Raw genomic sequence first — 26730 nt, 5'->3', positions numbered from 1 at the left:
TCCAAGGGAAGGGTCTTACTGGCAGTGTCTGGGTGACAGCTGTGAAGTAGCAGGCTGCAATGTACTTTCTGACAAGAGAAACAAAACCCAAAATGAAACAATATTCTGTCCTATAGAATTGCAGACTATTTAAAAAGCAGAACATGGGAACTGGTTATATCAGGGCATATTTTATATCACAGATTCACTAACAAAGAAATTATAAAGCGTTTCTAAATGTGATCCCACTGCCATGCTATGGCAAATGAATAACTTAAGTTCTTAGATATAAACACATGGATGAGTAATGTAATTCCTAATTACATCAAGAACACGTAATTTTAGGACACAGCACTGCAGAGAGAGGTATTTGATTCTGGAGCCCTGAAACATACAAAGAAAGAAACAAAAAACTGCAAAAGAACACAAAAAAAAGAGCACAACATTTTTTGCTATGACAACTCAGTTAGCTCAACCTTTTTGCTTAGTGAAAAAAAGACTGAGAGGTGATTTGACTACTATATGTAAGTATGTTCAAAGGGAAACATACCCAGGCCTGACAGGGGAATAACTAGTATGGATTCACCAAGGGTAAATCACGCTTGATCAACCTGACTGCCTTCTGTGATGAAATGACTAGATCTGTGAATAAGAGATGACCAGTTGACGTGATCTCCCTTGAATTTAGCACAGCTTTCAATATGGTCTCCCACAGCATCCTTTTATTCAAGTTGGGTTTTTACAGTCTATATGGGTGGACTACTACATGGGTGAAAAACTAGCTGGAATGTTGGGCTCAAAGCATGATGGTTACTCATTCATGCTCTGTCTGGATGTCAGTTACATGTGAAGTTCCTCAGCATCTATTACGTGACCAGTCCTTTTCAATATTTTTATCAATGACTCAAAGGAGAAATCAGAATTCACCTGTATCAAGATTGCAAATGACACCAAGCCTGGGGGTTGCAGTCAATACACTCACACCCAGGGGGACCTCGACAGGCTGGAGGAATGAACAAAGCAAAGCCCTGTACCTGGGAAGGACTAACCTTCTCATAACGGCACAGGCTGTGGACTAGTCCTGCTGGGAAGGACCTGTAGTCCTGGTGGACAGAACATTAAACATGAGCCAGCAGCATGCCTGGACAGTGACGAAGGCCAAAGGCCAATGGCATCCTGGGCTGTATAAACAGGAACATAGCAAATAGACTGAGGGAAGTGACCATTCCCTTTTACTTGGTACTCACTGGACCACATCTGGAACACTGTGTCCAGTTTGGGGTCCCAAATATAAGAACAACATTGATGAAGTTCAGCGTAGGGCTATCAAGTTGTACGGGGGATGAAGTGTTTGCCCTGGGCTTGTTCAGCCTGGAGAAGAGAAGGCTCTATGGGACTTACCAGCAGCCCCCCAGTATCTACAAGCAAGTTGCAAGAAGACAGCCAGGCTCTTCACAGCAATACATGGTGAGGGGATGAGTGACATCAGACATAAACTGAAGCAAGGGAGGTTCAGACTAGATATAAGGAGGAACTCTTCCACCTGAGGACAGTCAAGCAGTGGCACAAGTTGCCCAGGGAGGCCATGTAGTCTCTATCCTTGGAGGTTTTCAAGACATGACTGGATAAAGGCCTAAGAAATCTTGCCTGACCCCAAAGCCCACCCTGATTTGAGCAGGAGTTTAACCAGAGAACTCCTGAGGTCCCTTCCACCCTGAATAATTAAGCGAGTCTATGAAGATACCAGGTACTGACAATTTCTTTAACTTAGTGAAGAAAAGTATAACAAGAACCATTTACTTGAATCTAAAGCCAGATGAACTGAAAAGAAAACTTCTAGCACTGCCTGTGATTAACCAAAGAAACTAGTGCCAGAAGTCAGAGAGGACTCTTCACTCCTGCTGGTTTCAAATCAAGGCACAATGCTGTTGTGGGACATTTTTTACTCAAGTATACACAGAGAGCTTATAAGATAAGTAAACTGTGTGAACCATAGTGGAGTACAAAACAAGAAGTCAGATAAAATGACAAAATGGCTTTAACTGTCTGCCCATAATACCTATAATTTAAGGAAAATGCTAGCTATTATTCAGTGAAATAAATATTTTAACTGACCTTTTTTTTAACCAACAAAGATTAAATCATGTCCCATCCAAATATTAAAAGAAAAAGAAAGCAGATACAGAAAAATAACAGAAAGAGTTACTAACTTTATATACTTTCCAGTCCTTTTCCAGTGCAAGGCTTCTTAATAGGTAATGGGCTTTGCTCCCTGGTTTGCATTTAAGATTAATTCACACTGAGAGCTTTAAGTCACTTCAAATACCATGTAGCAGCAAATTTCAAGATTTGTATTGAGCTCTCTGTAAAAACAAAGGATTTTACACACACAAGAATTTAAAGCAGCATGTCATTATCAATTGTGGACACAATTGAAATAGTCATTACGACAAGGCAGCATAAAATTCTTCTAAAAGCAAAAAGGTGAGGCCTGCATTTGCTCAGCTTTTAAAAATAAAAAAAATCTGTACTGTTCTGCCTGCCAGATCATTAGTTTTCAAGTATGCAGCCAGCACCCCTTATATTTCCAATTTAACATGAATCCCATAAATGTTTCATTCTAGAATGAGCTCATAGAATTACTGCCCGTTAAGGCAGAATTTTAAGTAACCAAATAAATTTGCATAAGCAAATATTTGTACCTGGCATGTAACTAATTCAGAAATGTATGTAAAACACACTGAAAATCTTTACATGCTCTTACTTGTAATTTAACTTGGAATCCAATTTTGTTTTGAAACAAAGCACAAATTCGTCAGCCAAGGTTACATGAAAGAAGCTTGACATTTTAAACAATGCTTTTTTTAAATTATCAGATTGTAAACTAGTGCTTGAACAGTTTTTTAAAAGGCTGAAACACCTTTCCTCGTGCTAAGATAACTACAAAAGCTGAACAGCTTTTTTTACTCTTGCCAAAATAACACACCTATTGTCAAACATAAAATACTCCATCTCAAAAAAAAAAAAAAGAAGAAAGCTACAAAGTAACAAAAAATAGAGATCCAGCATCTTCTAACCTCACCTAACTGAAGTATCACTGCTGAACTCCTTTAAGGCCAGAAAAAAAGTTCATCAGACAGACAATTTAAAAGGCAAAGTAGTGGTTAATCCAAGTCTGATTATAAAAAGTGCTAGTTATATAGCTGCAAGGCAATGTACCTATAAACTTGAGGATCTCCACCTGAAGAAAGAAGAGGACAGAAAGATATTCCAGCTATAGCAACCCACTGCCACCCAGAGGGATATGGATTCAAACTGATTTTACATAAAGAGATTTTACATAGGTATTCATTGATTTTCTGCATTCAGCCTTCTAGCACAAGAAGCATAGAGGCAGTGGCCAGAACTAATAATCTTCACACAAAGGCAAGAAAAGAGCCTCATGTGTTTGCAGGTTTAGGCCATGAAGGCATTTATGTAACTAAATCAGGAGCCCATAAAACATTTCACATAATTCTTTGCTGCTACATTTACACCTCATAGAACAGAGTCCTACCACTGTCCGACATTCCACAAACTAGGTACCACCGTGTGTTCCCTGGTCCAGTGAGCAGCAGCGCACTGGACCACAGGACAAGAGAAAGCCTGCAGCTGAGTGACCGTTACCTAGGAGAGCCCACTATGCAAAGATCCATGCCAGACACACATTTCCCTGACATGTAATGTAGGCCCTCCATGCTCTCATAGCTAGATACACTTCCTGCTTTGTGTCCCAAAATCAGACTCAGTGGCTCATGTCATCCATACATATAACGTCTAACACACAGGTCCATAAAGAGAAGAGTTGTGTAAAGAGTGCCCAGAACACATACAGATACCTTTTTAAAAACTTTCAAATAATATTAAGGGCAGATCTGAAATGAGACATTAATTTTAATTAAAGGTAAAATCTTACAGGGCACAGGATAGATCAACTTTTAAAAATTAGAAAACACAGAGAAGACATGAGTAAGGTGGGGTTTTTTTGTTGCACTTTTTAGAAGTTCAAAGATGAGAGGAAAATCAGCTAACTGGGGCCAGCAATTACCTCCTCAGCAGTGAGAACATGGTAAGGAAGGCCCTTTGTTGAAATCTGTACCTTGGGAAATATTTCCTATGCAAACCAAACCAGATTTATTTAAATAAAATTAATGATGACTGATCTGCATTTGCCTGCCCTCATACAAATCATTCAACACCCCACGCTCCACCCCCAGCCATTATTTCCCTCCTACCTTCAAAACTCCCAGCAAACAGATAAATCCACGTAATGGCTGGGACAAAAAGAACGGTCAGCGAGGCAGCCAGGAATTTCCGTCGCCCTCTGCAGATTCCCAGCATTCTCTCGGGAGTGCAGATTTCCAACCCAGTGCTGTTCCTATGTCGGAAGCAAATAGTCCACAGCCTCCCACATATTAGTCCCTGAAAAGGAAAGGAAAAAATGTTTTAACAGCTTATCTCTCTACAGAAAGGTAGACTATGCCAGTGTTCCTAAAGAGTTAAAAGAACAAGGCTAAAAACAGGGTTACCACAATTTGAAAGCAGTACCCGTTTCAGCATTATCCATGACTACTTAATAATAAAGCAAGTTTTAGAAGTCAGACTAAGACAGTAAGTCAACAAAACACATCACATCACCTAAACACACAGAGCTAATCTTACAAAGAGACATCATCTTTATTTGTTTTTTCACCACCCTTTTACTCTACAGAAATTCTGGGTTCTTTGACGCCTATGTGTGGTGGTGCCCCTGGGCAGATAAGAGAAAGCCACCTGTATTTCTTCCCCTGCTCCCAAAGAGCAAAAGTCACACCAATGAATCAATGAGCTGGCTGCAGGTGGCCATGCACTCAAGAGGGTGAACTGAAAAATGAAAGGTAAAGTTTGGGGGCAGAGGGATGTTATTAAAATGACCCACTTTGCTAATCAAAAAGCAATGCTGATGAACTGCTATATAAAAGGGGAGAAGAGAAAGAGCAAAATGGGCAAGGAAGCTTCCTTAGGCACAAAAGGGGATATCAGGAGCTTTAGACTGTATGTGACGAGAAAAGAAGGAGATTCTGGAAAGCACCGCTGGTTCGATGAGAAAAAAAAAAAAAGAATCTGAATTTGTTTAAATTATTGTTCTGCATTTCACAGAGGCCAAGATGGCAAAATAATCTGATGATTTTTATTCACAGGAAAATTAATATTCCCACACTAGTGCAGGCATTGCAGGGCATAAAGATAACATTTCTCATCTTTACCTTTTTTTTTGAAAAGGGAGGAAAGGCTGGTGTTAGACTAGAGAAGTTGGAGAAGGAAAGGGAAGTATTAAGTCCATGCATATCTAGTTCAAGCTTTGTGTGAAAGGGCTTCTGTTTTCTAATTTTAAAAAAAGAATTGGTCTACAAGAATGATAGGGAAAGAAACACAGGCTATGGCAGTACAAGGTGTTTAGTAACAGTGCCCTTTGGCTTGTGCTTAAACTAGTACTAGAGCTGAAACCAGCAATTAAAGCATTTCTACACTGACATCTAAACAATGGCCACTGTGTGCCTTGAAAATATGTCTGAGCTCTACAACTCCATGTATATTGCAGTGAAAGTCAATTCTGAAATCAAATTACAACAAAAATGAGAATTACAAACAAGAGAAATGAGTTTAGACAAAGAACTCTGCTGCTGGAGATACCTGGCTGCAGTAATCAGGCAAACTTACAGCTGTTCCTCGAACGTTCAATAGAGCCCACTTTACTACACTACAGTTTAAGAGCCGTGATAGTACTCCTGACCTTGGAACTGATAAAATGGACTATAATTTGTCCAGAGACAGCACAAAAAGCATTCCATTGTGTCAGCTTTTCAACACAATGAATGCCTCACCACAGAGATTTTGCACAAAATATGTGGACAGACTTAATATTAACAACTGTGGTATTAGAGTCACTGTGTTAGAGAGAGACACACATTTGGTAGATAAATTGTGGAGAACTCCTACCTTTATTCACTGTATTTGGATAACGATTACATTTCATTTCTTTTCCTTATATCACATAGCTTGTACAACTATTCTGAAGACAGTCCTTTACATGCCTACTTGAAAAACACAGATAATTCTCCTGGCTTATGCATTTTACACTTGCTATATGTGTGTATATTGTAAAGTGCACATAATCACTTACTTTAAGTAGGAATATTATTATTTTTTTCCTGTAACATCATGGTGTGCAGCACTGACATCAATCTGTGCATGTAAAAATGAATCTTTGAAAACACAAACTCACAAGCAGGGTCATTCTCCAATAGCAACGTCTTGTAATGCAACGTGCATTGGATACATACTGCTCCTACCAATGATACCTGTAAAACCCACAGGTAGCGAAGTAAGAGTCAACACTACATGTTTCTGAAATCATGCTGTTACAAGTGCACTGATACCGGTTTTTGGGATAATGACACCCAGACTCTGAGGCCTGGGGTTATAGTGCTGCTAGTGGATCAATTAATCCTGGGGCTGCATATGTAAGAAATAATTCATTTTTTCCTACATATTTTTTTAAATATCCATGCATGCTAAGTCTCTGAATAGGTCAACATGGAGGATGAAATCCAGCTTTTCTGCCCCATGAATGTAAAGTACTCTAACAAATTAAGAAAATATAAGGAGCAACACTGAACTCCCAATTCAGCTACAAAAGAAAGCTACGAATGTGGCAAATTCAGCTTTCTACAAATTGTCATCATTCAGACAAAACAGCCAAATCATTCTGCACATTCATGCATACCTTCTGTCTAACTAGGAAGACATTTGGGAAAATCCTAGACAGACAAGTCAGCTTGTGATGGATCATGCTAGGAAATGTTGAGATACTTCTTTTAATGGTGCTTTAAAAGAAGAAAGAGCCATAAACTGTTTTAAAGGAAGTTTCTACTATCTTCCCACCTCTCCAAAGTTGTGAATAGCTTCCCTTGAGTCTTAAATATTCATTTTCAGTGTATAAAATCACCACACCTGCTGACTATTTTTTTCCAAACTAGACAATGCATCATGTGCAAACCCTACACAAGCAATTGTATAAACATTCATTACCATGAATGGTAATGAAGATGCTTAGCTTGAAGGAAAAGCTTTGGACTCAATCATGTATTCATTATTGGCTTTACTTGTAAAGAATTTTACCTAACATACCATCGTCAAATTGAAAGAAGATATTGCAGTTCTTCGACTTAGTTTTCCTTTCAGTTCAACAGGTGCCAGATGGGTATCCGTCATGAAAGGAAAGTGACTGACAACACTGGCTGGAGCAAGGGCTGAGCACAGAACAGGAGAGTACTGTGCACATTTCTGCCATATGAGCTCACCATTGCCTTTTAGACTTCTCCTACAGCATCCACTGCTCCTCAAGCCATAGTCCTATTGAATCAGACTGTCACCTGCCTAAAAGGTCTTAGAAAGCAGTTTCATGGTACAGGCTAAAAATGAAGCTACTTTGGATGCGACACTGGTAGCTATATTAATCTTTTCAGTAATAGCAAACACTATTAAGACGGTTCACTTCATTTACACAAATCCATGCAGTGTTCCTCCTGATAGCTTTCAGTCTTAACAGCTGTGCTAACTAAACACTTGTAGTCAGAAATACATAGCATGAAATACGTTGGAAGAAAAAAAAAAAAGGATAAGGAAGTAACTGGCCAATTTAATCACGGGATCTAGGTGCAATACTCCGATCAAAAAACAGCCAGTGGCTCCTCTTAATCTGTTCCCCAATGTTAGTTTTTTCAGATACACTAACTGAGCCACACTGAACATCCGCAACTTTAACCACCTTTATTGGATTTATCTCAAAGCAAGGGAGATCAAAATTAGCTCCGGAGTGAAAGGGAACAGTTGAGAGAGTTTCTGGTAAGGGGTTTGCAGTTTGAAACATGGTCTCAGCTTCGCTCCTCCAGACACAACCAGATTTTCTGCCTGTGCCACGGATCCAGAGAAGGTGCCTGCATTTCAGGATATTCTTATACCTTGGTCTTCAATTTTTAATCTATTGTATGTGCTCCAAGAGCATCATATATTTTAGAAATCTGATGAAATAAGTAATATCCACAAAAGTTAGCTGTATGTACATCGTGCATGTACATCTTGCTGTCAGCAAGTCAGATGCTCTACACTTCTACAATACACCCAGTTCAAGATTTATAAGACCTACTGCACATGTACAGATCAACAGACATTAATACAGCAACCTCAGGCCAGCTCATCCTTGATTACTGCTAATGGTGCTATAAAAGGCTACTAGCTTGGACAATGCCTGTGTGAGGGGTCACAGTGAGAATTGAAATCAATCGGGTTTCTCATTACGAAGACTTAGTCATGACCTTCTTACCACATGGCAACAGTGAACGGAATGACTTCTGTTACCTTCACATACGGTCAGATGCTTCCATTAACTACACTACCCTGTCAGAGCGGTCGCTTTGTTTTAAATGAAGGATTATCTCCTCAGCTAAGTGTGAAGCAGCTCTCAACCAGTATGAACAGCACATATATTAAAGCATGTAACACAACACTAATCACATTGGTATTCAGTTTAGTAACAAAAAGGTAGGGTGTGGAATAAACCCATCATTATGAAATAAAAGATAAAAGAATTAAATGGTAAATCTTTATTTAAATAAACATCCCTTTGTTAATATACTCCATTTCTCAAGTTCTTAGAACAGAAATAGCATTTTAAAGGAAAATGCTATCTCCTCTCTCATCAACCTCTTCTTCTTCTCCCACATGGAAGAACATGCTACAGAAACAAATGCAAGGCTCCCTTTACTCTCAAAATCTGAATTTTCTTGTCATTGGAGATCTTGCCCCTGAATCAGACTTCTTAATCCTATGGTATTGTGACTTTAAAGAAGGATTTGGAGTAAACTCAGAGTCAGCATCCACCTCAGAAGTTCTGTGAAACCACTTTAAAGGTACAGATTACAGCAGAGTTTCCAAATGCTACCAAATTTGCTCTTTCTCAACTAGTTACAAGAAAATAGTCCTATCTATAAGAGAGAAAATAGCCGGTAAGTTGACAGTACAAATGACTTCTGCCTTGGAACTGTGCTAACTGCTCCCAGAGCACAGAAGATTGACACCTTCTTTTATAACTTCACTCAGTATGTGCCGTGGCTCAAGGAAAATTCTATTAGTGTCCTGTTAATCAAAGTTTTCTAGAAGGTTCCAGCTGTAAGCAACACCACCACAGGAATGGGGATCTATCCTGACAGTAGAGTAGTAACAGATGGAGAGAAGTAAATAAATAATACACTTTCACATTTTTCCTTTTTCATTCCCATGTATTCCTTTATATGTATGTAAATATATATGTATTTATTTATGCATTTTTAATGGCATTCCTTTTTCCTTTCAAGCCTAGTCTGCTCAAAAGAAGGAAAGCCTGCAACTTTAAAAATTATCAAGGAATAACACAATTTAAGATCAACAGGATAAGAATCTTTTCCTAAGCCTCCACTAAAATGTCACTGTTAATATGAGGGGAAAAAAACCCCACCAGTTGAGAAGAGATAGCAGCAACAAAACACAATCATGACATAAAGATCAATCTTGCCTGTTATTCACGTTTCATTTGCAACCCAAGAATGATACGTATTTTCAAAGCAGCTACTGACCTCGTTTTTCAATGAGTTCTCCAAACTCTGCTTTACTCTACCCCCTCACCTGTATGGGCATATAGAACCAATATTTCCTGATTCCCCAATTTATCTCAGGACTCGGCACAGTTCAAAGAAACTGAAACAGAGCCTGACTCGGTTTGTGTATGGCAGAAGTCTAACAAGACACTATATATACATACTAAGAATACCTTAGAATTTGAGATCCCAATGTCATTGAATTATAAACGTACTAGACACCATGGCCAACCAGGAGTAATAACTGTGATAGAGAATCTTTCAATAGTAAAGCAATTCTGCTCCAGAATCACAGGTTACATTAGACCACAGCATTACTACATATCTGAATTTCAGGCTTAAAAAAAGGACAAAGCTCCACATCTTTCCAAATCCAGGCCTCTCCACCTGAAATAATGGCAGGAGGAAAATGAAAAAGTAACATGCTACCTGTTCTTGGCTGGAAGAAAACATCAGTATTTTGCTACATCATTGCTCTCCCTGCCTCTATACCAGGGCATCTTTCTCCTTCATAATCAAATACTGAAGAGTCGTGGGTTTGTCCATTCATTAATTCCCTTTCTTAGGTATTGTGTGCATGCAACCACATAGAAAGCAAAATGGTCTTTAAATCAGAAGTAGGGCGCTACGTACAACATACATAACACCTCTCAAGAATTTTGATGCTAATACTTTGCTTCTCAGCTAAAGTTCTTGGATGCTTATCAAAAGCAGTGTTTACCTTCATTAGAATCCTCTATGTACAAAGCTCCTCTAACAAGGAAATTGATTAAAGATTCATAACAAAGTTTTGCCCAGGACAAAACAATTATTGCTTGAAGTGTTCCTCCCCAACAAAAGAATCCATGTCCCTCTATGAAGCAAAGTCCTATTATTAAAAAAAAAAAAGGAACCCTTTATTTTACTGCATAGATCTCGAACTACAAGTTAGTCTTACATGGGGATTTGTAAAACGCTTACAGCAGCTACTTACTTGACAGATGGAAATAGAAGTTGGCATCGTACTTGCAAATTGTTCTTTATGAAATACTCGTATTAAATTAAAAAAATAAAAAGAGAGAGAAATGGGCCCAGGTGGCTCTCTCCTCAATCCTGACAGTGAGGAGGAAGGAGCTCAGGAGGAGTGGATGGATCCTCTGGGTCAAAAACTGGTTGTGCAGCTGGTATTGACAAGAGATATTTTAATTTTACAACCATGGGACCCTCTCTGAGAATGGAGGAGTGCTAACGAGACAGGATCCATCTGACCACATGGGGCAAAAGTGTCTTTTCCAATAGGCTGGGGCCAAACTGGTGAGGAATTAAATTGTGAGTAACGAGGAGGGAAACAAAAACCCACCAACAAATGAGAGAGTAGTGGATTGGGCTGGCAAGCAAAGGATGTTGAATGATGTGCACAGGAGTTACCTGTCTACAGCACAGAATCATAGAATCATAGAACCGTTTAGGTTGGAAAAGACCTTTAAGATCATAGAGTCCAACCATTAACCTAGCACTGCCAAGTCCACCACTAAATCATGTCCCTAACCACCACATCTACACATCTTTTAAATACCTCCAGGGATGGGGACTCCACCACTTCCCGGGGCAGCCTGTTCCAATGCTTGACAACCCTTTCGGTAAAGAAATTTTTCCTCATGTCCAATCTAAACCTCCCCTGGCGCAACTTGAGGCCATTTCCTCTCGTCCTATCGCTTGTTACTTGGGAGAAGAGACCGACACCCACCTCGCTACAACCTCCTTTCAGGTAGTTGTAGAGAGCGATGAGGTCTCCCCTCAGCCTCCTTTTCTCCAGGCTAAACAACCCCAGTTCCCTCAGCCGATCCTCATATGACTTGTTCTCCAGACCCTTCACCAGCTTCCTTGCCCTTCTCTGGACACGCTCCAGCACCTCAATGTCTTTCTTGTAGTGAGGGGCCCAAACCTGAACACAGTATTCGAGGTGCGGTCTCACCAGTGCCGAGTACAGGGGGACGATCACTTCCCTACTCCTGCTGGCCACACTATTTCTGATACAGGCCAGGATGCCATTGGCCTTCTTGATCGCCTGGGCTCACTGCCGGCTCATATTCAGCCAGCTGTCGACCAACACCCCCAGGTCCTTTTCCGACAGGCAGCTTTCCAGCCACTCCTCCCCAAGCCTGTAGTGTTACCTGGGGTTGTTGGGACCCAGGTGGAGGACCCGACACTTAGCCTTGTTGAACCTCATACAATTGGCCTCGGCCCATCGATCCAGCCTGTCCAGATCCCTCTGCAGAGCCTTCCTACCCTCGAGCAGATCAACACTCCCGCCCAACTTGGTGTCGTCTGCAAACTTACTGAGGGTGCACTCGATCCCCTCATCCAGATCATTGATAAGGATATTAAACAGAACTGGCCCCAACACTGAGCCCTGGGGAACACCACTTGTGACCGGCCACCAACTGGATTGAACTCCACTCACCACAACTCTTTGGGCCCAGCCATCCAGCCAGTTTTTTACCCAGCGAAGAGTATGCCCATCAAGCCATGAGCAGCCAGTTTCTCCAGGAGAATGCTGGGGGAAATGGTGTCAAAGGCTTTACTAAAGTCCAGGTAGACCACATCCACAGCCTTTCCCTCATCCACTAAGCAGGTCACCTTGTCATAGAAGGAGATCAGGTTAGTCAAGCAGGACCTGCCTTTCATAAACCCATGCTGTCTGGGCCTGATCACCTCATTGTCCTGTACATGCCATGTGATGGCACTCAAAATGATCTGCTCCATAACCTGCACCGAGGTCAGACTGACAGGACTGTAGTTCTCCGGACCCTCCTTCCAGCCCTTCTTGTAGATGAGCGGTCACATTTGCTAACCGCTAGTCAACTGGGACCTCCCTGGTTAGCCAGGACTGCTGATAAAGGATTGAAAGTGGCTTGGTGAGCACTTCCGCCAGCTCCCTCAGTACCCTTGGGTGGATCCCATCTGGCCCCACAGACTTGCGTGTGTCTAAGTGGTGTAGCAGGTTGCTAACCATTTCCCCTTGGATTATGGGGGCTTCATTCTGCTCCCCATCCCTGTCTTCCAGCTCAGGGGGCTGGGTACCCCGAGAACAACTCGTCTTACTATTAAAGACTGAGGCAAAGAAGGCATTAAGTACCTCAGACTTTTCCTCATCCTTTGTCACTATGTTTCCCCCCACATCCAATAAAGGATGGAGATTCTCCTTAGCCCTCCTTTTGTTGCTAATCTAGTTATAGAAACATTTTTTATTGTCTTTTATGGCATTAGCCAGATTAAGTTCTAGTTGGGCTTTAGCCCTTCTAATTTTCTCCCTGCATAACCTCACAACATCTTTGTCAATCAGGTAATGCACGGACACAAGCTTTTCAGGAAGGACTAGCCAAGAAGGCAAGGAGGAGGAATTGCCTTGTATATGAGAGCAGCAGAAATGCATGGAGCTCTCCTTGGGATCCTTCCCGTCTACTTATCACTGGTGAGAAACATCTGGAGTGCTGTGTCCAGGTCTGGGCTTCCCAGTGGAAGGACACAGCCAGAGAGGTTGCAGAGCCTTCATCCTTGGAGACATTCAAAAGCCCACTGGACATGGCCCTGAGTATCCTTCTTTAGTTGACCTTGCTTTGAGCAGGGGGTTGAACTAGACAGTCTCCAGAGGTCCCTTCCAAACTCAATTCTATGATTCCGTGATTCTACAATTTTGTACCCAGTCATAAAATATATAGTAGCCATTCAATTTAAGTTCCAAATTCAAATTTCAAAAATTCCAACTAACATCTACTGCACTATGCATGAATAATAACGTGCATAAACAATTATACCAAAACACACAGATCATCCAGGTTAAACTTTTAGCTAGCATAAATCAATATACCTTCACTAAGGTCAATTCAACCTGCATCAATTCACAACAAATATGGACTAAGTCTCTCATAATTAATGGACAAGTAGTTATTTTTTTTATATAAGCACCAAAGTTCTCACCTCATCTCTACATATTGCTTAAATATTACTAAACCCACAAATATTTCTATCAAATTTATATAAAAATAAAACAAATGATGTAATGAAAATCCCAAGAATTGCTGGGAATTTCATATTTGAATATCAAGGAATCGGCAAATAGGAAAAAAACTTAATATATATATGGCCACAATCGAAAGCAGAAGACAAATCCTTCACTATGATTACAGTGCTACTTTAGTAAGCACATTATACATTTTCAATAGTTCTTTGGTGCTACTACAGAACATCAAATAGCACCATGAGTTGTGAGCTACATTTTTTAGTAAGTTTCCTGCTGAAATCCTTGTGTGTCAAGGTCCAGTATTTATTTGTCCTTAAATATTATACCATCCAGGCAGGCTACAAGGACTATCCATTTCCCAAGGCTTTCCCAGGGCTGAGTGGGTTCCATACAAGTTGATGGGAAAGGTGCTTTCCCCCCATACTCCTTCTTTTTACCTGATATTGAAGCAAAGCTCTTGCAGAATAATTTGGTGTCAGGTATTTTTTTAAGTAGGGAAGGTGTCTGTGGATGTAGGTTATTTCACATAGGACTATTCTTGAACATTGGAACACTGAAAATGACTTGATAAACTGGAATTTATAAATACAGATTTCTTATGGCTTCTTATTTGGCACTACACAGAATAATGGGGGTATTAGACAAGAATGGCATGCGACTGTAATGCAATTACAAAAGGAGTATGATAGGTGTTATCAAAGCTGAACAAAGCTGTAGAAATCAGCCCAAGAAAAGACAATGACAAAAGCATTTACTAAAGAATCCAAATTTTCCATGTGTGGAGTTAGCATTTCAATAGAATCATAAAATCATAGAATAGTTTAGGTTGGAAGGGACCTCTGGAGGTCATCCAGTCCAATCCTCTGCACAAAGCAGGTTGAATACCGTTCTTTGAAACCAATCTGTAATTTGGATAGCTCTTTACTCTTCATTTAAAAACTATCATCTGAGGGAAGGTGGTCTGCCTAGAGGAAAAGGGCAGTGGGCTAAGGGTTTCTATGTTCTCTCCCCACATTTCCTCAAATTGTAGTGATTTTCACTGAACATTTCATTGTTCTTCTGCATGAGAACTTCAGTCTTTGTAATCTCTTACTGATCTCATTACCATCATCATTGTTCTCTGAAGTTCCTATAATTCTGCAATTAGATGAAGGTGCAGAAATAATAAATATAAAATATTTAGCAAGTCCCTTGTAAAGAAAATTAATATACTGAAAAGAATGACCTTATTCAAATGTACATAATTAACACTTCCACTTTAAATTTGATTATAATTCATCATTTTCAGGGCAGAGGAGAGGTTGCCAGATCTTTTCTAACAAAAGGAAAAGAGGATAATGATGATGCTGAGGATCATCAAAGGATGTAGAGGACTGTGCAGTCATGGACATGTCATATAACACAAGAGCATGTTTTGCACTGGCTGGTGTATGAGATAAGGGGAGGGAAAGAGAGGAAGAACACCTCTTACTGTCTCTCCTTAACTCTGCTTCTACATCTAGTATCTTTTAAGAAAATTTGACTCTCTCTGTGTTGTACTGGCAATCATTACTATAAATCCAGAGCAGAAGTAAAGCTATCCTCTAGTAACTTCAACAGTGGGTCTTCTGAGAGTAGGACAAAGGCTGGGTAAGAGTCTCAGAGAAGAATTAAGGTGAAGGATTTCCTCACCCTCTTGTCTGAGACTGCTGTCGACTGGATGGAAGTACTTCACCAGAGTGAGGCAATCAAGTAGGAATGACTGAAAGTCATATTATGAATATTCACACCTTTAAAGGGAATTCTGAAAGACACCTGAGTTTTCTATACTGAAGACTTAATTCTGCAACAATTCTGCGTGTTAGATCTTAATAATAGTTTAAAACCGAAAGATCCTTAAATATATCTTTATACAAATACTTGTATACAAACATACATATATAAATATAACTTCAACTGATACCAAAGCCATATTTTAAAGAAAAGATAGTCTAACCAATGGAGCTGCAGTTAAAATAACCCCATTTGTACCGCTACTGTTTAATAACTTTGCTCCCTTGCTTGTTCCAGATCTGTGATCTACTATGGTTCTCCACACATCTCTTGGCTCCTGGGCTTTCTTTCAGAGTGAGCCAGCTAGGTCTTTCTGACACAGAATCAGGGGAAGTTTTGAAGAAGATTCCCTACAGGGATCATTCCCTACAGACAGCATGGATGTGATTGCTCCCCGAGCACTATACCAACCCCCCAGCACTGCCTCAGCAGGTTTGCTGCCTTCAGGCACTGCCATCATGCAATGCCTCAAGAAATACAACATACACCCTATGCATCATGTCATGACTTGGGTGAACTGTGGCAGTTTTTCTGAATCATATAAAGAAAGAAAAATAACAATGTCTTGGGACTCAAAGGAGATCTAAGCAAAGTGTGTTGTGCAACATGGATGCAGCCAGTCCACTCTACGGGGGCCAAGCACTCTGAAAGACGGCTATTCTCCACCTCTTGGCCTGCAGATCAGGATGGGCTCTCTGGCAGCAATGCCTTTTGCAGTACAAATGTCATTGCAATAACGTCTATTTTGTTATCTACAGATGGTCTAACCTGTTCGTGTATCATAAGCATTATCTTTTATCATAACTGTATGGGGCACAATATTTACAATCTATGAGCCATGTAAACTGCAGGTACACAGCAGATATAATGATCATAAACTAAAGGGGGTCAATTCAGTTATATCAGTACTGAAACTGGGATCATGATACTGACCCCAAGGCCAGTGTTTCACCAACAAGGTAAGATATACCTCAATATGTATTGCAAGAGATAGCAATAATCACTACAGATCACTGCATTTTATGCAGAAGAATTTTCTGATTTTCTCAGTTGCTTATGGGGAACTGTCAGTAAGACAGCACGAAAATATAATTATTGTGAAAACAACTCTAGCACACTTCTAAAAATAAAACTTTTTAAATTTTTTTTTGTTGCCAGGAGATTGTGCTGGTTTTGGCTGGGGTAGAGTTAATTTTCTTCACAGTAGCTAGTACAGGGCTATGTTTTGGATTTGTGCTGGAAACAGCGTTGATAATACAGAGATGTTTTCGTTATTGCTGAGCAGTACTCACACAGAGTCAAGGCCTTTTCTGCTTCTCACACCACCCCACCAGTGAGTGGGCTGGGGGTGCACAAGAAGTTAAGAGGGGAGACAGCCAGGACAGCTGACCCCAACTGGCCAAAGGGATATTCCATACCATATGACATCATGCTCAGCATATAAAGCTGGGGGAAGAAGGAGGAAGGGGGGGACGTTCAGAGTGATGGGATTTGTCTTCCCAAGTAATGGTTATGCGTGATGGAGCCCTGCTTTGCTGGAGATGGCTGAACACCTGCCTGCTGATGGGAAGTCATGAATGAATTCCTTGTTCTGCTTTGCTTGCGTGCACAGCTTTTGCTTTACCTATTAAACTGTCTTTATCTCAAACCACGAGTTTTCTCACTTTTATTCTTCCGATTCTCTTCCACATCCCACTGGGGGGGAGTGAGCAAGCAGCTGTGTGGTGCTTAGTTGCTGGCTGCGGTTAAACCATGACAGAGATGCAAAAATATAGGACATAACAATGCAGTTATTTGAAGGGCAACAAAAGTAGTCCATGGTATTATGAAAAATGTACCACAGTATTATTAGCTATAGTGATTCACACAGATTGGTTGATTTTGACAACAATTTACATAATATTGTTTTTCCAAGATTCACCCATAGCTACGAGGATACACGTTGGTAGGACAAGTTTTGTTTACTGCCAAGATTATATTAACTACTTTTTCAATTGATGAAAAGATAACAAAAAAAAAAGCTGAAGAGGGCTTGGGTGTCCTTTTTTTTTTGCTGCTGAGGATTAAAACTATAGATATATAAAATACTTGTAGTGATTACATATTATTTCACAGCTGAAAGAGATGGTAAATCCTTTATTTCCAATACAACAATGAAACCACATTAAGAATATTTGAAAATTTAGAGAACATGCTCAAATCAAATGGTTTGAACTTTGATAATATGTCATCATTTGCAGTTCACATTACTAATGTTAACTTTGAGATACACAAGTTAATAGAAAATTACAGTATTTTTTTCACCACTAATTGCTGGGAAAAAATATATCTTGCATATATTTTACAGGCAACTTACAATTTGGTCTTGAAAGTTCTGAAGTTAAGTTTTCAATTTCTTTTCCTTATTTGTTCAAAAAGTTTCAAAATTATAAGACTTATTTTGTCTGCCTTGTTTTATGGAAATGTCAAGGCATACCTTGTAGTGACTGTATTTTTTATACCATGCTATTAAAAGAAACTTAAAATGTACTCCAGTTATTAGAAGTTGCTCTGGTACATCAGGTGAAGACAGCTCAAATGCATGTTTTGAGTGTGATAAGAATGACAAAGCTGGAGATGAGGGACAGACCTACACAGTGACATAAGGCTATTTATACCTCTTCTATAATACACTAAAAATGTCTTGTACAGTCTTAAGTATAGCATACTTACATTTGTTGATATTTAGACATAATTTTGTAATTATAGAATCATAGAATAGTTTGGGTTGGAAGGGACCTCTAAAGGTTATCTAGTCCAACCTCCCTGCCGTGGGCAGGGACATCTTCAACTAGATCAGGTTGCTCAGAGCCCCATCCAACCTGACCTGGAATGTTTCCAGGGATGGGGCATCCACCACCTCTCTGGGCAACCTGTGCCAGTGTTTCACCACCCTCAGCGTAAAAAATTTCTTCCTTAGATCTAGTCTAAATCTACCCCCCTTTAGTTTAAAGCCATTCCCCCTTGTCCTGTCACAACAGGCCCTGCTAAAAAGTTTGCCACCATCTTTTTTATAAGCCCCCTTTAAGTACTTGATAGGCTGCAAGAAGGTCTCCCCGAAGCCTTCTCTTCTCTAGGCTGAACAACCCCAACTCTCTCAGCCTTTCTTCATAGGAGAGGTGTTCCATCCCCCTGAGCATTTTCATGGCCCTCCTCTGGACCCGCTCCAACAGGTCCGTGTCTGTCTTATGCTGAGGGCTCCAGAGCTGGATGCAGTACGCCAGGTGGGGTCTCATACTCCAGGTGGGGGTCTCAAAAATTATAGGGTAAGTTAAGACCCAAGTGGCTGATTCTTTGGCTATAACTGTATTTCTTATCTCTTATCTAGCCTAAAACATACCCTGTGAAAGCAGAAAAAAATGTGAAGGGGTTTCTTTCATTAATATGCATTAGCTCTAAAGTGCATATCATTGACTTTGTATTTCAATGACACCAAGCAAAATCATCTTCATTTGATTGAATTTCTCTAAAATTAGATAATTTTTAAAAGAAAATATTTATTCCTGAAGGGTTTCAACTTGATAAAATGCTAAATATGGATGTTAATTGTTTGTATTTTGTAAAGTTTATGTACTCTTTTAGCATTGTGTAAGAAAATGGAGCAAAGTTTCACATTTGAAAACTTGTGAAATGTATTAGTTTCTAGCTCACATACAGTAGTTGGAAGAATATTTTACTTTTTAAACAGACTTGAATAGTTTAAAGAACCCTGTTAATATTGATTGTTACAGCTGACCTTAAAATTATATTTCATTTCTACAGGTAAAGACTTTTACAAACTGATTTTGAAAGAGAGAGACAGTGAAATATATTGAAAGCGACAATAAGTAAAATTTTAAGTAAGAAATTGAAGCTCTAGATAATTGGTCAGTAGGGCTGAAGACTATAAAAATGTATAGTTGAGTGAAAAATATGCTAGAGAAAATGGTGTTCCTGTAAAATGACCCTTAAACTATGGTAATATGTCTTATTTCTGCCTAAGTGGCCATTTTAACAACAAGCATTAGCAGCCTGACAACCTCAGGTGTCTCAGAATTGAAAAAAGAGGCCCCACCAGCTGGGGGAGGGGAAGAAGGGGCTGCTCTTCTCATTTTCTTAAATAGCACCTTCAGATTGGAAAGCTTTAAAAGTTCTTATCTCAAATTATACTTGCAACTATGAAAACCAGGAACTTTTCCTTTTATAAATGAAAGCTGAAGTTATATTAGAACTTCAAGAACTGAACTTGACATAAAATGCCACCTCCTCATGGCTCACGAGAAAATTGTAGGGGCTGGCAATACTGTTGTAGGCATTACTGAAAATGCATGTGCCTGTTGGAAGAGAGTTCAAACCACTACCGGACATTGATGACAAATTCAGGCTGTTACCATGCAGCTCTTGAAATTTCTGAGTCTGATTCCGGCAGATACACGTCAGCTGGCTCTGCTATGTTGTACTGTCTTCCGAACACACACTGTGGTGACAAACTGTTTATAAACTTTAATAAACAGATGCCTGGAGTAGTTTGTATCCAATCAAGGTAGAGGTCCTTTAATATTTTAACTGTTGAGAAGACCTTATCAAGTATTCACATGGAAATAAGAATCCATGTTAAGACCTTTTCAGATTAATATTATAAACAAGTAGTATGAAGTAAAGCGGAACTTTGTAGGTTGAATCATGTCTTTTTTGTGTCTAAACAGTTCAGAAGAAGTAATGTTGAATGTGCAATACATTTTGAGGTATTTTTTTGTCATCTTCAAAGCTATATTCAATAATGTCATCAAACACTGTATGTGTCATTCTTCTAATACTTGAAGTGATGCTGGCAAATAATTACACAAATAAGTTCAGGAGGAAGACTGGCTTTTGCACAGAAATGATAGCAGGATTTTATCAGGCTTGAAAAATTGTGAAACACTGAAATAGCTCTTTGGGAGAATATAATTTTACTACTTGTGATACTAAAATACTTCAGCAGTATGAACAGGAGGTTTTTAGCTATTCTCAGAGCCTTCATTTGAAGGTCTCAACTTTTTTTTAGCATTTCTAACATTCCTGTAATGTACCCTGATATTAAGATACCAGGATCTCTAAATTACATGTCATAATATTTACATGTCTTCGGGAGTCCTTGGGTCTTTAAAGTAAAAAATTTAAGAATTTAAGTAAAATTGAGTTTACCCGTTACACAGCAAGTCAACGATAAAGTCAGGAGAAGCATCCAAAAAGCCTAACTGCAGGGAAAATATCTAATCTAAGCAATACCTCAGTCCTCATTAATATTTTACCACAGTAGCTCAATAATATTGTCTAAGTGCCACTAACAAAGATTAATGAATCAGATCTATGCATTTTGGGTATTTTTTTTCATCTATTTTTTTCATAATGACATGCTGGATTTTCTGTTTAGTTTTTAGTGCCATCTGTGAGGTTAAGAGATTTTTGGATAAGAGCATCTAAAATTGTTTCACTATGTGAATAATATGAAAGACTTGGAGGTATAAAAATTCAAAACCTTATGGGGAAAAAAGTTCAATCAGCATGCTAATAGCAGTAACATAATCAATTGAAACCCTACAGCTACCATGACATATGTCCCAGAAATTCAATCTCCATTCCTTTTGGTGAATCAATGTGGAAAAAAGCAGGGAAACAGGCAGTTTTGGGTCCAACTGAGAAAGAAGTCAATGAGTGAGTTTACATCAGCATTTTAATTCAGAGGAAGAATACCTTCATCCATTTGACACAATCTCCCCAAGCATTCCTGCTTACTCTAGGCTGAGCTACATGACTGAGGAGTCTGAGAGGGCACAAACTGGATACCCTTAGGATGAAACAAAACCAGAAGATGCATTCCAGAGTGTACGCTAAAGGATGCTACGGATGCTCAGCTGCTGGGACAAGACTGTAACTAGCCTACTGTAAAAACCTTGAATGAATGCAGCCTGTGTATCAGGTCCTCGGCACCAACTATTTCACTCTACAAATCCAATCCTACTGGGTCTCAGTATTTGCTAACATGGACAAAGCTGTACCACATCAAGTTACAGAAAAAGCTGAAGCCACACAAATGTGATGTGAACTGAAAAAAACCAGTTTCATACAGCTGTATTAATGAGGAACAATTCACAGGCTGTGGCACTGTCAGGAAAATCAACAGCTGTGATCAAATGCAAGTTTTTTCTTCATCTAAAAATTAGGCTATAAAAGAATTCCTTTTTTATCATCCCATTCATAACCTGTCTTATGTTGAAGCATAAGAGCTCAGCTAATTAGGTACTTGATAAAGGTAGCTTATTTGGGGCATTTTCCCGCTTTTGCACTTACGGTAGGCAAAGGAGGTAAAGATAAATTACTTATTTAACATCAACACTTTTTTCTTCCTCAAATCTACAATTCTAAGCAGTTATTTCCTCAAAGGTGGCAATGAAAGAAATTAGATGTATTCTAACTTTCAATGCTTCAGAGAAATTTTTTAACTAAGACAGACTGAAATTACACATCCTGATGTTGTAGTTCTAAATGCTTCTAAGAAAATAAATGAGTTTCAACTAAAAGGGTGCTCCATTTAAAAGTCAGCTATATAATTCCATAAAGTGCTTGCATTTTTCAGCAATGCACACTGAAGCATTGCAATGCCACAGTCAGACAGCAGATGTCACATTATTTAGCAAGATGACTACAAGAGAAGAGTCGTCCCTGATGCCTCAAGGAAAGGGGAGAGGCGAGTGAGAATGAGTTAATCTCACAAAGGTAGGCAATAAAAAGCAATGACACACATTTGCCAGTTGCAGAAAATCATACAGTAGCCAGGCACTGGAAAAAAAGTCCCACTGAATCCTAGAAGTGAGTGGCTGGCTTACCCACATAGTGCAAGTAACTAATACTGTGCAAACAAAAACTTACTTGCAGTCAAAATGGCAAGATTCTACATTTTTCCTCCTCACAGTGCAGAAACGTCTTTTTGCACAATTATGCCTATGGGCCTTACCATGGGAGGATCACGTCTGACAAGTGGTGGGCAAACACAGGAAGTTCTTACCCAGTTAGGGACATGGTTTCGTGGTGGAGTTGGGAGTGCTGGCTTACGGTTGGACTCCATGATCTTAAAGGTCTTTTCCAACCTAAATGATTCTAAGATTCTATAGACCTTGCGATCTAAAAATATCCAGAAAGAAAATATTCTGATCTTCCATAGTACAGAGTGTATCAAGGCAAACTGATCAAGTGCCTTGGCTATAATCAGACTAATTCTGAAACGTGAGCTGAAAAATGGATTCCAAAGATCAAGTCCACCACTTTAACTGGAAGTTATTCCTTTTTAAAAACGTTGCCATGGAACCCTTCATGCCATGATCAGACCCTATCTCCCAGTTCACTGCCCGAGAGAATCTACAGGCTCAGGCTGTCTCTCTCACCGACACATTCTTTAGCAGCACAGTTGAACACCATACAGAGTGAAAAATTAACGATTGAGAAGACACCTTTTCATAATTCTCCTTTGTTTTTTTGCATTTAACTAACTTTTTGAAGAAATGACCATTTTGGGATGAATTTTTTTAGGAAGTTCTCAGTGTCACACTTAAAGAGTCACTACATTTTTTTCCTCTCAAACATTTTAAAACATAGGAAGGTCTAAGGCTTTTTTCAAAAGTCGATTTTGCAGTTCTATGATCTGGCATGTGCCCAGTATTTAGTGCTGAATTACAGCTCTGGGAAATAAATGAAACACCATTTCCAAAAGAAATGACAATTTTCACATCAGTTTACAGATGTATTAAGGGAGAAATTCCAGCTTTAATGAGCTGGTCAAATTCCATCCCAGACAGGAAACTCCAACACTATCCTATTCTTGCAGTCCGAAAAAAAAAAAAAAAAAAAAAAGAAAAATTCTTCTAGGACAGAAAACACTTGCAAAACAGCTCTGCATGATGTTATTCAAAAAGCAAACGAAACACGTTCTTTCTATGCTGGGGGACAGGCAGGGCTACAGCCTCTACCCTAAGGATCACGAAGGTCTGACCTTTTCTTGTCTGTCTCGTCTCTACTTACATAAGAAGCCAATGCAGACCTGGATTTTACCTGCCTACCCATATCCTTTCCACTGACAACGCACATTCTTATAATATTTAAAAATTGATATTACAATAATAATCTTGTTTTTTCCTTCCAATTTTATGTGGGTTTATTTAAGTTAACACTGGTCACATTATGCATATGAATAGGAACACAAGCAGGTGTGTCATGTTTATGTGCACGAAGAATTTACAGAACTAATACAAAACAATTTGGCTTTACATTTTTGCTTTACAGACACGGAAGTAGATGATTCTTTTTATGAGTTACAGAGCTGACTTTCATAATCTAGGTCTTACGAAAATACACACATGAATTACCTTATTTGGTTAAAAGTCTCGTGTTTCTAGGCTACAGCAAGAGAGCTGTGACAGGGGATTGTGGTCAGAGAGGGAGAAAGAAGTGAAGTCTCATACAGGAGCTATGTACAATCCTAAACTCTCGAGCTAACATCACTTTTCCTGAGATAGCATCTGACTTTGCAGAGAATTACAGAAAGGGAGATTACAGCCTGAATAGGTGTTTTGCAAATAAAACAGTAGAATAAGGTTAGCACTATCTCTCATTACCCAAATAGGGTGATGGAAAAAGGAACAAGGACACTAACGAAGCTGAAAGGAATGACCTTATAAGCTGCTGCCAAGTCAAAAAGATCATCTCTGTAATGCCCACACATTGTTAAAAATCACTGCTTTCCTTGGTAACTGGCAAATGCAAAGCAGAGAGACATCCTTATGTGCTAATTCAGTTCATACTTTTCCCCCACTCACACTTAAGTCTGACACTATGATTATTAGTTTAGACCCCCATAATTCTCACATTTAGGCAGCTTGAAAAATGTTATCTGACCCAGTGGATGCATAATTCATCTTCAAATCCTTCACGGATAGAAAGCAATGGCTGAGAGATAACCCATTGCTTTTTAGGAAGGCAGCAGAAAAATTGAAATCCAAAACAAAGAAGTAGTAGAAAGATGGCAACCTAGATTCAAATTATATAAGACAGACTATTAGTTATTTATTGAAGACAGTTTTCTCGTTTATCAAATCCCTAAAATATAATCCCTTAAAAAAGGCCTATTCATTTTGTCATTCTTTGGCTTTGCAGAAACAGAAGATGGTAATAATAGTTTAGGTGCAAAATGAACTATTTTTTCAAAGGTTGTAATCTATAGGCTAATACTGCCTCAAGTCCAAAATTAAATATTTTTTTCAAAAAAATCTGCTTTGCCATTGTGGGATGTCTACCTTTTAATAAACCCACTTTTGTGAAGACTCAACAAGACACGACCTGGACAGGATGCTAGATAATCTCATCTAGGCTCCCTTTTCCACAAAAGGTTGAACCAGATGATCTTTCAAGGTCCCTTCCAACCTGGGCTGTTCTATGATTCTATGAACAAAAATGCCCATTTTGTATTAAATACCACAAGTTCTAGATTTACAGACTTTCGCAGATGTTATGTGCACTCAATACTTTTGTAAAACAAGTTCTTACAATGTCTCAAATTCAGAATTAAAATTAATACAGCTAGAATTAGCAACTAGCTTCAGATATGTAGGTTCTAAAAAGTTATGACCTGAATTATAATGCAAAAATAGGCCCCAGAAGGGAAAGGTCATACCAATGAGCCACCCCTTCTCTCAGTAAAAAGAAGACAGAGCTTGTAGAAGCATTAAAAATATCTTTTACCATTTTATTTTAATTTCAGTGTTTTTTTCACACACCGCTTTCAGTCATCTCTGTATTGTTTGGCAAATACCAGGAGCTTGGGAAAGGAAATGAAAGACCTTTCCCCTACCTGAGCTCCAATAAAAGAAAGGTTGCTTCATCACTTGCTAGCTGTGATCTTAGCCCTGGAAAAGCAAAGGCTAATCATAATATACAAGATTCTGTAAATATAAAAGAAACATAATCTACTATCACTGACATATATTAACAAGAAACAAAAATCCTCTATAAAAAGGAACATAACTTTAAACGATTCCCCCCTCACCTTTTTTTTTAATTTAAGCAGCAATTCACAATTTATTTCACTTCATCATCACAAATTTCTTTAGGAAAACAATCAACCAGCTGACACAAAACAACCAAAGATACAGAACACCCACAACCCCCACAAAAAGCCAAAGCCAAAAAATCACATCACTGTAGATGACTGAGCCAGCTACTCTCAAAAGATTAGCTGTTATTGCAGAATAGGTATGACAACTCACATTTCTAGCACTGATAAAGCCTTTTAGGAAAACTAATAAACATCCTCCAACCTCTTTAAGAAAAAGATATTTTTTCCATATAATACATTATCTACTCTGCTTATTATGTACACAATACTCTCACACTCTTCCTCCATCTCTCAGATCATTTAATTACAATATAAGCTAGTGAAGTCAGTATCTTCTAGTTTTTTCTTAGTTCATGATGCTTTTACAAAGAGCATAAAGGTCCCATTTTTCAGGCAAAGATTGCAATTAATAAAGGGCCAGAAAAGATAAACATAGAAGGCACGACACAGGAATTTCTTCAAGTGCAGTGCTTGTCATAAGGCAACATGGACTCTTCAGTTCATTGGATGCTCCACACAATTAAAGTGGCATTTTCTAACCGGAGGGAGGACAGGGGAGAAGGGGGAACGCTGTAGTGACTCCTCAGGCTGAAATACAACAAAACAGATCATATACCTACAGCTTTTATGATATATCTCTTCTTCTCAAGGACTAGAGAATTCAAAGGGATTATGGAACTTGCTTGTACTTTGGCAAAGGATGTTGTTGTATCCCATCAATCAATTAAAGGTGTAGAGATCTGTAATAGGACTATGAAGAATAGATTCAATGAAGTATGAATGGAAGTGTATGTGTTGCGAAAGCACCAAAAGAAACAGTCAAAGAAGGAATAAGAGGTGTCACATGTTGATGGGCACCCCCAAATACACCAGTTATCAACTGCAGTTCTGTATGCAGTTTCTCAAGAGGTCTGGTTTTGGAAAGTAAAGGACAAAATCAAATCATTAAGAGAAGGTGACAGGAAGATAAAGAACAGGATTAGAGCTATAAACCACTCAGACAAGGTGGCAGGCAGAAGGACAGTGGGGAAATCAGCAGTGTCGCCTACTGACTTACA

General features: G+C 39.1%; 1 protein-coding gene across 4 annotated transcripts in view; it reads right to left on the bottom strand.

The window, feature by feature from the left end:
• The window catches only part of LARGE1 (LARGE xylosyl- and glucuronyltransferase 1), a 309728-nt gene that overhangs the window by 216569 nt on the left and 66429 nt on the right, over nucleotides 1-26730 (bottom strand). For all 4 annotated transcript variants that reach the window (XR_012995432.1, XR_012995433.1, XM_076338872.1 and 1 more), the window contains one exon: nucleotides 4254-4440. Coding sequence is in view for 2 of the 4 variants with exons in the window: in XM_076338855.1 (XP_076194970.1) it covers nucleotides 4254-4440 (187 nt within the window). In the remaining 2 variants the exon portion in view is untranslated. The remainder of the gene's footprint in view (nucleotides 1-4253; nucleotides 4441-26730) is intronic.

The sequence above is a fragment of the Aptenodytes patagonicus genome, chromosome 1 (genome assembly GCF_965638725.1).
Source record: "Aptenodytes patagonicus chromosome 1, bAptPat1.pri.cur, whole genome shotgun sequence".
Lineage (NCBI taxonomy): Eukaryota > Metazoa > Chordata > Aves > Sphenisciformes > Spheniscidae > Aptenodytes > Aptenodytes patagonicus.
The sequence above is the reverse complement of the archived record's forward strand: the minus strand, read 5'-3'. Positions and strand labels throughout refer to the sequence as shown.